The sequence below is a fragment of the Echinococcus granulosus genome, assembly GCF_000524195.1.
Source record: "Echinococcus granulosus chromosome Unknown EG_S00034, whole genome shotgun sequence".
Classification (NCBI taxonomy): Eukaryota; Metazoa; Platyhelminthes; class Cestoda; order Cyclophyllidea; family Taeniidae; genus Echinococcus; species Echinococcus granulosus.
Window position 1 is genome coordinate 94,708 of NW_020170414.1, and position 13,947 is coordinate 108,654.

Here is a 13,947-nt window from a genome sequence, read left to right on the forward strand (position 1 = left end):
CTAACAGAAGTGACTTTTAAAACAGGTGAGCACTCGTACTGCTACATAACCAAGAAAAACAAGTCAACTCAGAAAAGGATTCCATGTTAGTGAGATGAGCGAAAGCCTATCAATATCAAAAAACAAGGAATCTCACCTTGAGGAGATCGTGGGCAGTGGCTCGTTTCTCAACGTCCACCTCGAGACAGCAGTCAAGGAAGTCACGGAACTCAGAACTCAGTTTGTCAGCGTCCTTTATCTCCGGTTTCCCGTTGGTCGCGATTAAGTAGAGGGCCTGCAAGTAACGAACACAAACAGGTGCACATGCATTCAGGATGGGTAGTAGTCGCCCCGAGCAATTCATCGAACAACTACCAATGCAATGCAGCCTCCACCAGTAAAAAGGTCCGTAGGGTGGTTAAAAAGTCTACAAAGAGGTGGGAATGCATCCACTTTACCATGGACAGATGATAAATGTGCGACTGGTGGAACGGACTGGAACATTTAGGAATGAATGATTTGGTGCACATGTTCAGCGAAATTAAGTGAAGCAGAAAGGTGTTAAAAATCATTCCAGTAGCTGCAAAACAACCCAAATTAACAATGTAAACATTAAGAAGTGGGAAAGTAGTACACACAGTGCATTGATGGTTGGTACACTCGTGCCACCAGCGGTTCACTGAAGGAAAGCCACTCAGCATTCTTCAGTTTGGGAAGACTTTGTTCTCAAAAAGAGAATCCGAGACAGAATGGGGATGGGAGAGTACCTCAAACCAGACTGAGACTTGTAATTCTCAAGCGGGTATGCAAAGAGGACGCTAATGCGGTGATATTGCATTCAGAAGTGGGCATCATGCCAATGGCCGCACCCGACGCCGTTGCTGATGGAAGGCAGTGATGGCAGCAGGCGCATGCACGCAATGTCAAGGAATAAGTAAGGTGGCTCGTCAACGAATTCGGCATTATCAACTCACACCTACAGACGATTTCAAGTAGGGTACGGTACACTAATGGAACACTCATCCGTCCCCATGACGACCAATTATCCGTCCACCTGTAGTGGTGACTCCATTCACAAGAGATGGCAGTCATTCGCGTTAGCACGTGGTCAGCCCAATATCGGACACACAGCAGGCCGACACATGTTGAATTTGCTCAAGGAGCCAATACGCTTGTTTAGACGGTGAACAAAACGTGATCACATTCACGACTATCCACCACTTTGACAAGTTGGCACGCGCTTCACACGAAGACAAGCCAGTTGTTGCAGAATGATTCGACCACACCGACACCTCTCCCACTGCCGAGACCTTGTGTGCATTAGCTCAACGCTGAGATAAGTGTAAAACTGTGGAAGAGGGACATGCAGATGCAAATATCCCGTGTGACTTGACCATCACCACCACACCCACCACCAAAACCGATCACGCAATCGGTCGCATTACAAGCCACAAACAATCCTTTTTCCACCAACATAAATTCATCTGGTGCAAGCATCAACACCGCGGACACACAGAACTTCGTCTCTACTTTCGGATACGGCGACCTCGTACGGAGGCACACGTGTAATTGTGATCCAGATGAAAGCATTCCGTAGAACCAATCAGGAGGCAAGATGACTCCTTCCGGGTTCATAGGCGCGATTCAAACTGCCTCACAGAGGCAAACTTCTCAGATCTCTGAACTAATGTTTCGTACTTCCGGTTGTGGGCCGAAAAGGACACCCACCTCCACTGATGTTTTGAGGCTATCTGAAATACTGCGATCAAATGTGATGATCGGAAGTAAAGAGGGAATATCAACTCCTTCTATACACTCCTTGCTGAACCGAAAAGGGCTGAGGAGAGAAATACGTGCAGGCAAATGGAAAAATTAACATGTGCTACCCAAGATTAACATGCAAAAGTGTTTTGAAGCAATCCAGCATTCCAGTTCCCGATCTAGGGAGTGCTTATGAGTGTTTGGCTTGACCACACGATCCACACGCAAACAGCAAAGGTAAATGAGACATCGAAGTGAAGTGAAGCCATTGAGGTGAGAGGAGGGGACTACAAAGGGGGGTAGGTTGAAAAGCACCCGACTGGCATGAAATTGTGGTTGCCTTTCTTTTTTGTCATCGAAACAGGTTGGCGCAGAAGTGAGCCATGACCTTGGAACAATGCTGACCTAAAATTTACATCAACTCCTTGTTACTAAAATCCCTCTCTAATGAGGGCAAACAGCTACCCACACTTTCTTTAATTCAACCTTGTCTTTCTTCAGAAGCGGTCCATCAACAACCGTCATTAACAAACCATATATTATCTTTAAACATCCTTGACATGAACTTACAAGCGCGGCTATCGCATTGACAGCATTGTCACAATCTTCAAGTCGAGCTATACTGCTTAAACTTGAATTTGGAGGTTCCTTCTCATACTCCTTCAACGCTCCGCCAAAGATTAAAAAATCAGCAACACCAGTTTGCTGTGAATTATAAAGGACGAACTACAACAAGTGGTTCAAGATAGGATATTGCTGTGGGACTGAAAGATGGGACTTTCTGCTCCTGCCCCAATCTGAGTTTAGGCTACCGGCTGATCTTTTTGACCCATCTCTCTTCCTTCCACCTCCTCCTCCTCAGATTTTATGGCCTGAAATATTTGGAACACGGCGATAAATCAGTCAACCGTTTTGAGGCAATTCGAGACCAAGAAAAGCTTTAAATTTACCAGTTTTAAAATGGATGGATCAGTAGAGGTCGGAGACTGTAGGCTTTTGCCCCATTTCACATGATCAACATTATCACAATCATTGCTATCATGCTCCAAATGTGCTTTTACCTCCCGGAAATTTGTCTGTTTGAAGACATGCGACGGGCCGCCGAATGCTATGGTTGAAGGTGGAGCAAGCAATTGCGATATTAGTTGCTGTTACAAGGATGAGGATGGCGTAGTCACCGATTCGTACACATGGAGCATGCCATCTGGAGTTAGGGGAGTGAGGGGTGGAGGACAACCACGTGGATTAAGGTTTCTTTCTGCAGGTGAGCCACATTTCGTGCATTGAGGCACTTGTACATGTGCTTTGCCGCATTCCACTTCCGTTTGGATAGGTGATTGCAGAAGCAGCAGCCGAACATCTTCTGACTCTAGGTATTCACTACACGAATCTTCGACCGAAGTAAGGACAGACTTAATACCGCCCTGGCGCCTCTTTTGACCGTTCCTAATCAATACTAAGAACTACGGGCTTTATTTTTGGTTCGGTGGAGCCGATGAGAACACTTTTAACAGCCTGCAACCAACTGGAGGTACTTGAAGAGGCCGAATCGGTTGTTTGTGCACTCGACAGCTCTGCGTTGATTGCATCCAGGGCGGGTTGGATAAGGAAGTTGTCTGTAGGATTCCACGATCCACCGTCCACGTCTTATCTCCACTCCACAGATTTTAGCTTCAACTCCTCACACTAGGCAGGGAAACATGTTTATTGCGCTGTGGGTTATCAGCTTTTAAACTACCTTTCGTTAACATTTACGTGTCTTCCATATTTCTATTCAGCGCTCCAAGATACGGCTTCTTCTACTAGGGTGGACAAAAGCGTTTCTCTATCTGCCGCTGTGGCTACGCTGTTTTCTGAAGTCAGCGTCTCAACGGCCCATCCAGAAGGTAGTGGCAATGACAAATCGACTGCGTCAAGGCGTCCAGAACTGTCATCTCCTGATGTGGTGACGAGTACCTCTGAAGCCATGAAGTCTGGTGCAAAAAAGTCCGCAGCACAAGAACTTTACACAAGCAGGAGGAAATATGGAAACCAGGAAGATTTCGTGTGCAAGAGAATCGCTGTCTTTAGGGGGGGAGAAGAAAAGTGACGCATTGGGCGGAACCTACAATTCTCCGATCGACGTCATAGGTGACCGCAAACCGACTTTAGACCCAACCTCAGAGCGCCCTATTAATGTAGACGACTTCTATCTTTACAGGGATTCGGATTCTAGTTCTTCGTTTTCCAAAGATGCCAAAGCGGCCTTCAGTTTATCGGAATGCGCGCATGATAGGCTGGTGTGTCAAACAAGCCTCAATTACGTTGTAGAGAATAGTTTTACCAGCCTCTCATCAAATGCTTGTATTTTCAATGGTGCAGAGTATTCACTGTTGCTTGAAGCAGCCTCTGAATACTTACAAGAGCAGGCGTAACAAGGCAGAAATTCTCCTACTGCTGTGAAAGAAACCATGTCATCACAGTCTTTCAATGAAGGTGGTAGATTATCTGTCTGTGGATCTGTGGGTTACCTAGAGACGTCCACAAACTGGCGGTTATTTACAAGGTCTTAAAGAGGTACCCATGGAAATCTGTGGTAACGCCCAAAACGATTTGTGGTGCAAGGTATTGCCTGATTATTTGTCCTCGCCAATTTGGCTCACTTATGGATGCTTCTTGGGCTCTGATATTGAAGTACACTATTGCCAAGGTCTGGTTTGCAGTGAAAGTTGAAGGCGTTTTAATACAATTTTATTTTAATGGAGTATATTAGAAGTGATTATAAAAGCTTAAAAAGGTTGAAGAACTGTGTACTGGTAGAATTGTTCAAGACCTAAGCGGAGGCAGAGATTTTTGACCGTGTTAAACTTTAAGGCTTTTCGCTTAAGACGTCTCTTGATGTTAAGTTACCAGTTAGTACTAGAGCATTTTTGAAAGATAGTAAAAGTGGACCCAAAAATATCTACAATGCCAAATTTTTAGCAGAATCAACCATAAAAGGTACTGAATACATCCATTCCGAAAAACCAAAATATTAAAGTGGTAAGCTGTGACGATTTGTGTTGCTCTCCGAGACTTCTCTGAAGACGAAAGAAGACATAATACTCTTGCAGAAGACGTAATAACGACGTATAGGAGGGCTGAGGGCTAAACTGCATGACCGCCAGGATAAAGCACAGTGGCGGGACCTCTAAGTTATCGTTGCCAAATCCAAGACGTAAAAATTGTAATATAGCAGTTTGACTTGTGTTTAAGCATGTAGTTTTAGCGGTTTGTGATATATCTTGGATAGTCCGGTCTAAAGGATATGCCTCCAGCCTTCGTGCTATCCCATGCAATAGTGTCAAAAGATAAGCGACATTTAAATGCCGCAAAATGTCAAAGAAAATATGTATTTTTCGAAGAGGTCCTCATCCATCTAAATACCTGCCGCACGAAAAACCTTAATACTAAAACAAACTTTGGAAATAGCGCACGACAGAAAACAAAGGCAGTTTGGGAGCCAAAATTTTAACAATCAACTTGTACATAACATTAAAAATAGGCTTAGCCGAACATTACCTTCAGGATGATAAAAGTTAAAATTTTGGTTTTTTGTAAAGATCGCTACTTTTTAACACCATTTGCTGTTAGCAAAAACCCCCCTCTTTAGGTTTTAATTTTGTTTATGTTAATCAATGAGTATTTCTGCGCGATTAAAGGTCGGTTTTGCCCAGTTCATCGGCTGGGGCCAGAAACCAATTGTCGCTACAGCGATGGTGCTGTGACTTATACGAGCGGGTAGGGTAGATATTTGTGGTTTACTTTACTTTATGGACAATGTACTTTGAGTTAAATGATCAAGACCTTGGGTTGCTGTGTCTTTCCTAGCGTTAGGTACTCATAATTTCTGCTAGTTTATTACCCGTTTCTTCACTTTAAATCAAGGAATACGACCTGAAAGTGTTAAGCATGTTACTTTATTAATTTTCAAAAGCAATGTCTGAATATTATAACTCTACGTTTATTCTAGCCTAATACTTAAATGAAACTCGAAATGTGGAGAATAAATGAACCTTTCACGCAGAGGTTTCCCATTGTGTTTATTAGATGACTGCAACTTAACATTACAAGCACTAAGGACTATCTAGCTTTTTGTGGTTTTTAGCTAAGGACGCCATAACTAAGGCGTTTAAAAAAGATTCGAGTGAGGAATCGAAGGAGGGGAGCCAAGTTGCTTGTTCAAAACCATCAAAAGACCCTAATCCAGAGAGTGTCGAGTCTCCAACTCATGCTGATTACACTATGGACAATACCAAGCCAAAATAACTTGTGGGTGAGTAGGTGCACTGCTGGACAGTTTTGGAGTTAGCAAGGTCCTTCATTTCTATGACGATAGCAGCCGAAACAGGGCTTCTGCTGCACTGCTATCCGATGTCACCTGAAGTTCGCTTGCACAAACTCACAATTCTCCAAAACTTCTCTCATTTTATTTTCCTCATGACCTAAATTGTCTTTTTTGATTTTTAAATAATTCCAGTGTTAATGTAACCTACCTTTACCATGGCATTTCCCGGAAATGTATTGTAGGGGTATTTATTTGTCGTGTTTCACTTACGCCTTACAAAATCAAGTTAAGTAAACGGTCTTTTTGTTAAATTCATCAAGAGTTTAGAAACTATTTTTAATTTATGTTAAAATGTATTATCCAGGCACTGCTGGGCCAAATCCTATCATAGTTTTTGCCGGCAGTTGTTTGGAGGACAGTCTTATTTTTTAAGAAATAATCAGCTTGTGCTTGTTCGCAAAAATTTAACTTAATCGCAAAGTTGTGCACGCATACTTGCCTTTGCCTGAGTGGTAAACAATAATCTAGCGGCAGTACTGAGTATTTTACAACTATGTCGATTGCAAAACTAGGCCTTCTCGGATAGAAGACCTTTGGGTGTACTTAGGAATGAGCACGTGACCCCACTCACAATCACAAGGTCACCCTGCTTATGTATTTTTTTGAAGTAAAATCAAATGAATTCTGCCAAGTAGCTGTTAATGATAAAGTAGCGTGTGCTCATCTGTTGAATCCGACAGTCTTCGCAACGTTAGAATTTGAATCTTGTCATCAAGGTAGGTCACGAGGGTGACTCAACGCCGTACGAATTGGCATGACAATGATGCTCCTGTCTGTTTATTACTGTTAATCTTCCTGTTTGCGCAAACTACTAGAAATTACTTCCTTTGCTTTTTGGCCCTGTTCCTTTACCAGATGATAAGTCTGCCTTGCACCCAAAATCAGTATGCATTTACAGGATTTTTCCTGAAAAAATGAGCTAGATGTTTGCAGGATGCAATGGTACTGACATTCCTCTCTGCACAGACCAGGAAAGGCACTTTCGAAGAGCCACTTGTTGGTGCAAATTCTTGTTACTCCCAATAAAAGTGCGCTACTTATCTCCTCCATGGCCTTAAAATGGCCATCGACCCCCAATTTCCAAAATACAATTTTTATTTGTTAAAATTAAGATTGTTCTTGGATTCTTCACGGTGCCTATTTCAATCTCTACATGGTATACTGATGAATACATCCAGTATTCATTCACAAACAATCAAGACCACTAGCATCCTTTATTTATGCTGCATTTTGTGGCTATTTTAAGTTGAGTTGTCGTGAACAATATTTTCATCTGAAACCCACCATTCTTTCACCTTTAGCATATTTGCATCCAGTTTTCTTAATCTAGGATCAGTAGGCGGCCTGCTCATGCTCAACGTACAGCTCAAATTTTTCAAAAAAATCCAGGACTGTTGTAAATGCGACTACACGGCTCGTTATTCTGTCCTGTTTGTCTTCACAAATACGTGGGTCACGGAAAACGGGTGTACTTTTGAAAACGAAACATTGGCTTATTTAATTTGCGATAAATTTTGGCCAATAGAGTTCATAACCCGTCATTTTCTGTAACAGTTTTTGCTAAATTTAGGAAAAGCGGGCTTATTTGGCTTATGTTCCTTTATTGGCAGTATTTCCACGATTTTCAGATTCAAAAAGAGGAAAGAACTAAGTCGCAAATAAAAGGCAGTATTGTGCAAAAGAAATATATTGTTTGAAACACTAGTACTATGTGATAAAAATTTTTTTAATAATATCTGGGCGCTAGGACAGAGTTTACCTGTATTTTGACAATTAATTAAATAGCTATTTTTAGAACAACTAAAGGAGTTGAATGCGAAATAAAGGTTTGAGTGATAGGTGAGGAGGTTATATTAGGCACCTATTTGCCTTACTATTTTAAGACTTTATTAGTTTCCAAAGCGATAAGTTATGGGTGCAGGCTTAGGTGCTCATCGATGCCGACGAAAGTACATCAAATTTGGCCTTTGCCTTTTCGTCAGGGTCTAGTGAGTACGTTGCAAAAATTATGCCTTTTGAATAGTATATCTGGGAGGCTAACTTAAGGAAATATGCTTATAGTACATCACATAACGAGTCACGTGCCAACTTAAGATTCGATTCGGTTCATTTTTGCAATTTACTAGCTATAAGTTGCTAAAGTTGTAGTAATGAGATCGCATTAAAGTAGCTAGACAGTTGTGGGTTTTGTCATTGGTTTTTATGATCTCTTCTTATAACACATTGCTGTAACTTAAGGGTGCGATTGGACGGCAAAGTTTTTTGTGAATTACACAGTCCCGTGTTTTCATTTCAGCAACAGTGTTTGGTTCATGCCTATGGTCTCCTAGTCCTTTGGGTCAGTAACAAAAATTTCCACGATTAACATTTCCAAAGATCTAAAACCCTACACCAGGAGTAAGGAGACACAAGTCAAGCAAGGCGTTGGATAACACATCTGATCTGCAAGGATTGAGGGTGGCCGCTAGAGGACCTAACGGGGAGGGGGGCTAATGAAGCCGCGTTGACTTTTCCGTTCCACATTGCACCAGTGATATAGTAAAGAAGCCAGGTGTGAAAAATTTATTCATAACTATGAACGATAGAGGAGCAACATTAAAAAGGTAGAAAACTTATTAAGACATAAGTTAACACAGAAGATTTCTTTGCGAAGCTTCCGTAAGTCATTCATTGAACTAAATAGCTTGGCCAACTTATTGTCACTCAGGTAGCCTAGGTGGGCAAAGCCATGACCTTATGTTAATAACCGAACTCTGAAATCAGAGGTTCTGTTGAAACAAATTGAGTTTCACCACGGCGTATTTATAAGTGAGAACCGATGTCATTCAAACTAGTAGCTATACAATATGCCATTTGTTTGTTTAACCTGCGGTTTTGGTGAGTGACTGTTTAGGGGATCCGCCGTTTTATGTCCGCTGGACGGCTTGGCCTCCAAGCCATTCCAGTAACCCTAAGCCCCACTGTGTATCGGGAATACATATTCTGCCCAAACATTCTGCCTTCTTTCGTCTTCAGGTAAGTCCCATAATGCTATACATTATCAAGCAGTGAAAAAGGAAAATGAATTTTGAAAATAAGGAATTTTCATAAAGGTACACCGATGAATGAGCGAGATGGGCTAAGTATTACACAGTCCCTCTCCTTCCCCAAGCGCATTCCCTGACGCACCCATTAGTCAACCTTCCACAACGCCCGTCATAACGTAAATGCCGCTGTATAATACAAAACCAAGATTCTACCGTGCTAACCATCGAACTTCCATGGAACTTAGAAGACGTTCGGCCGTAATGTCACGGATTCCTTTTGGGGATTCCACTGGATTTAAAACTAAGTTCTGTACGAGAACGGCACTGTGGACGAGGAATGTGCTAGGCATCAGGCTTGTCCATTGCCAATCGTAGGAACTCTGAACTAGAAGAACAGGCGTATAAAGAATGACGTCTCATTTCCTCTTACCACTTTGTTCACGCTTCAGTGATACTTAGCCATTTCTACGTAGGTTTTGTGTAGCCAGTAGACAGGTGGAGGAGGTATCGCGTGTTCACTTCGTTGACATATTCATACAGGTGCCGAAGGGAGCTCCCTAACAGACCTTTCCAGGTGATTCATGGCCAATGGTTGTGTTGACTTAGTTGTTAAATCCATTCCTGCTGAACACAGAACTTGGGTATTTTACCAAGGTAGACATCATTTTCAGACCTTTTTCTAGGGGTTGTACCACATCCTACCATGCGCATCATATGCATCTGCCACCTAGCTAAGGTTTATCAACCAGCAGTATAAATAAGGAGAGATGACCTTTAAAATCGGGTTGGCTTACCGCTGTCGTTAATTTAGTGCTCCGAGACTTTGCTGAGGGCGAACGTAGGTACAACAATATGACAGAAAATGCACTTTTAACGTAAAAAATGGTTAGAGCTACTGATATAGTCCCAAGGCGGAGGTCCTAGATAGTCATTTATTTAAGCTGAAAATTAAACAAACAATAAAGGTTTTGCAATTAAGTTTGTTTTATATCTAATCTCTGCGGTTTGTACTTCCATCTGGATGACTTGCCCAAAGCGTGTGTTCCCGGTAGTCAAACTGCTTTGTACTATAGTAATAAAAGGCAAAATAACTCTGAAGTGCTACTGGAAAATACAAGATCAAATATGATTTTCAAAGAGTTTTTCATTAAAAAAGCACTTTGCGTATGCTCATTTTATGCCAAAGACAAAATGTTTCCACTTCCTAAGACAATTCTTAAGTAACACAGAATGTCTAGACTTCAAAGATCCAGCACTTGTAGCTTCCGTTTGCTCACAGGAAAAGCTAAGGCACTTAAGTGTCCAAATTTTAATGTGAACTTCTGCAAAAATATTTGAATGAAAATTTTGTAAGGCTATTAAAAATAAACAGGTAAATAGTATTATGTGACTTTGGTAAAAATCACCAAAGGTGATCTCTCTCTTTTGTTTATATTGGCTAACAGGCGTATTTTTGGTGAAATTGAAGGTCGCCCCTTTACAATTTAGCGACGGCGATCGAAAATTATTACTTTACAGCAATGGGGTGGTGACTTTTGTGTTTGGGTACAATGCCTGTTTTGACTGAATTTTTTCCATTGACAAAGCACTATGGGCTGCAAAATTAAAATCCTTAAGTCGTATTACCTACCTTGTTGCGAGATTTGCAGAGGTTTTGCCTGTTTATTAACTTTTATTTTGCCACGCGTATCAGGTAAATCTAAATTAAAGTATTAGGTATGCTGCACACTACTTTGTTTCAAAGCAGTGCCCAAAACTGAATACTCATCGTTGTTTCAGCTTGATTTTTGATAAGATTCCAGGTTTTGAGATTAATTGAATCTTGTAGGTCTTGATCGGTTTACTGGTTTTCTGTCACTTTGGTGTTTGAATGCCAAAGACTGTGTAATTTTATTTTTAGCCAAAAATGCTGTAGTCAAGGCGTTTAAAAAGAACTCTACCGAGGAAATGAAGGAGGAGAGCAAAGTGACTTGTTCAAAACCATCAAAATACCCAAAACCCGAGAGTGGCGGAACTTCAACTCCATGTAGTGTCATCGTGGATAATATCAAGCCAAAATAACTCGTGAACGATCGCAAAAATCACTTGACAGTTTGGAAGTTAGCAGGGTTCTTCATTTTTGTGACGATAGTAGTCGAACCAGGGTTCCCGCTGTACTACTATCCGATGTTGCCTGAAGTTCGCTTGCCCAAACAAACAACTCCTCAGAAGTTTTCTAATTTTCTTCTGACACAAATTCGCTCTTTTGTATTAACGTTAAATCAGAAACAGTTTAATCCGCGTTTATTATGATGCTTCTTGCCAAGGTGATTTGATGTCACTTGCATGTCAGATTGCATTTATGTCTCATGAATTTCAGATAAATATACGACGTTTTGTTCGATTTATTGTGTAGATTTGGCAAATGTTGTTGATTTCAGCCAAAATACGGGTTAAATCCTATCAAAAAATTTTACTGGTCGTTGTTTGGAGGACAGCTTTCTTAAAGTAGTAATTGGCGCAATTTAAATCAGTACTTACGAAATCGCTTTTGCAAATTATTCGTTGCTTACGTGGCAAACACCACCAAGCGCCAGCACAAAGTATGCAATCTAAATATGCAACTGCGCCACCTACAATACTGGATTTCCTCGCAAACACTATCTTTTGATGCCATTAAAGTAGAGGATGTGAAATTCGCTTGCAGTTACAAAGCGACTCTGTTCACGTATTCGAAATGAGCACGACTTAATGAAGTCCGTTAAGAGGAATTACTTTGAGAAAAGAAATATTGGAGGTAGCATGATGGAATCATTTCTAATTTGAGATAACCATTCCACTTGCCTATGCACAAAAGTAAAAGTGCCCTTTACGACAACCGGTAGTAAGCGCTAATTCCGGTTACTTTTCTCAAAACATTGGACCGTCCTATCCACAGCATCATGATGTCCTTCGTTACTCACTTTTTGAGGACGGCTTTTATTCACAAACTTAATAGTTATTCAGGATTTCTCAAAAGTTCTGCGTCAACCTACCCAATGTTTACCATATGAACACAGTCACTTACCTTCAACTTTTTAATATTGTTTATTTGTTCCACTAGTGAAATAGGTACCGTTGCCAAATTCTTATGTATAGGCTGCAGTATTCAATCAAAGTATTGGATTTTACACCTCTTTCAAGCTGTCGGATTGTTTAAAGATTTCCTTCTATGTCTTACTGCTCCTTCTTCACCAGCATCGTTGCGTGCATTTCCCGTATCCTCGGAGCTAAAGATTACTTCCTCACCCTCAATTCACAAGGCGTCCGCGATTAAAGGGTGTATTGTTCTTCATCGATATTGAACCCCCTACGGTTTGTTTACACAAAATTGGGGTCACTAAAATGGGATGCACTTTTGAAAGCATTTTTTGACCTACTTCGTCATTATCTTTAAAAATCCAAGCTTTGGACATGCAACAAATGTTTGAGTGATTGGTGGGTAGACCATAGTGAGCACATGCTTGTGTTACCATTTCAAAAAGATATTAGTTCTCTAGGCAATTAGATAAAGGCCGCTAGTTTAGGAACTAACATATACCGGTGAAAGTGCGTCGAATTTGGCATCCTGGTTTTCTTCAAATTAAGGTAGGCGCATACAAGCCAAATTGCGCTTCTGAATCAGGTCGCTGGGGCAACAGCTTAAGGTCATGCACTCCTAATACATCACGTAATGAGTCGTGTGCCTTCTTAGAAGTTCATCTGGTTCACTATCACGGAGATGAAAATGAGTAACCTACATTGCCAAGTTACTTGCCAATAGTTATTAAAGTTGCTCACTGGAAATGAGTAGAACTTCATGGGCTCTTCCCTCGGTTTCCGGAGTCTCTCTTAGTGGCAAGACTTTCGAGTGTGATCAGACCACAACATAACGATATTTGCTATACGGGTGCATTAAACTGCTCAGTCTCTCGTGCCTTTGTTTTGGTATCAGACTGTCTTGTTTATGTCTATATTTTTATGATCCTGTCAATTTCCGTCCCATCAGCATTCCTGCTGAGATGAAGCGCTACATTGGGAGGAGACCTGATGCAGCCAAATAGCTGATTACGATATCAGGGCTTCAAGAGTTGAAGACAAATGCCAGAGGACTCAAGGAGCAGAGCTTTGACGCCAATTTGGTGCCAGCGCTAACGCACCAAGGCTTGATCTTAAAAAATGAGTCCACAATCTACATTTAAAGCTGATGAAAGTAACCACGCTCGGCAATAGAGAAGCAATATGAGGGGACGTTTTTGCGCAATTCATTATACTAGATGTATCGGCATTTCGTCAGATATTCCTGCAAAAAGTGATAGAGGTTACTTTAATCGAATTTGTAATACGATAATGGTTTATCCCTCGGTATTGGTGAGGCGTCACTCTTGTGCTTTGAATGGGTCCCCTTGTACCTCGCTAAGTGGGGCTGGTCTTTCGGGCCATGCCAATAACCCAGACACCTTCTCCGTGCTGAATATATATATTCTGCCCGAGTATTGTGTCTTCTTTCGTCTTCAGGGAGTCTCGGGACGCTACATTGGTGGCAGCGGAAAGCGAACCCGATCTTGAAAGACATGTATCCTGATTTTCCACTTCTGCGTGATAAGCCTTGGTGGAGCGGAAGAAGTGCATATGCTACGGATGGGAGAATGGTGATGACTCCTAACAGAAGGGTTGGTGTTGACGTCTACCTTCGGCATCTCTCCCAGTCCCGTGTTCTGCAAAAAAGCTATTAACAACTGAAGCGACACTAGCCGTGAACCATCTGGAAGTTTCGTTACGGATTTCCCCTACCATCCCCCATGGACCTGTTTTAAA

The 13,947-nt window shown here is 41.6% G+C and overlaps 3 protein-coding genes across 3 annotated transcripts in view; 1 reads left to right on the forward strand and 2 right to left on the reverse strand. All coding sequences in view use genetic code 11, as the record gives it.

Annotated features, from left to right (window-relative positions):
* EGR_04967 (Serine/threonine-protein kinase PAK) overlaps positions 1–3,829 on the forward strand; it is a gene marked incomplete at both ends in the record, with an annotated part of 35,281 nt that extends 31,452 nt beyond the window's left edge. Inside the window, 2 exons of the mRNA XM_024494216.1 lie at positions 2,827–3,004; positions 3,519–3,829. Coding sequence (XP_024351310.1) covers positions 2,827–3,004; positions 3,519–3,829 — 489 coding nt within the window. The remainder of the gene's footprint in view (positions 1–2,826; positions 3,005–3,518) is intronic.
* Positions 3,830–7,644: 3,815 nt separating this feature from the next.
* On the reverse strand, positions 7,645–9,837 carry EGR_04968 (hypothetical protein; the record flags this gene model as incomplete). Its single annotated transcript, XM_024494217.1, has 3 exons — positions 7,645–7,906; positions 8,615–8,717; positions 9,783–9,837. 3 exons carry the CDS (start codon positions 9,835–9,837, stop codon positions 7,645–7,647), a joined length of 420 nt encoding a protein of 139 aa, XP_024351311.1.
* A 465-nt stretch (positions 9,838–10,302) lies between these two features.
* EGR_04969 (hypothetical protein) lies at positions 10,303–12,601 on the reverse strand (the record flags this gene model as incomplete). The annotated part of the gene is made up of 2 exons (XM_024494218.1): positions 10,303–10,570; positions 12,531–12,601. 2 exons carry the CDS (start codon positions 12,599–12,601, stop codon positions 10,303–10,305), a joined length of 339 nt encoding a protein of 112 aa, XP_024351312.1.
* Between the last annotated feature and the right edge of the window lie 1,346 nt (positions 12,602–13,947).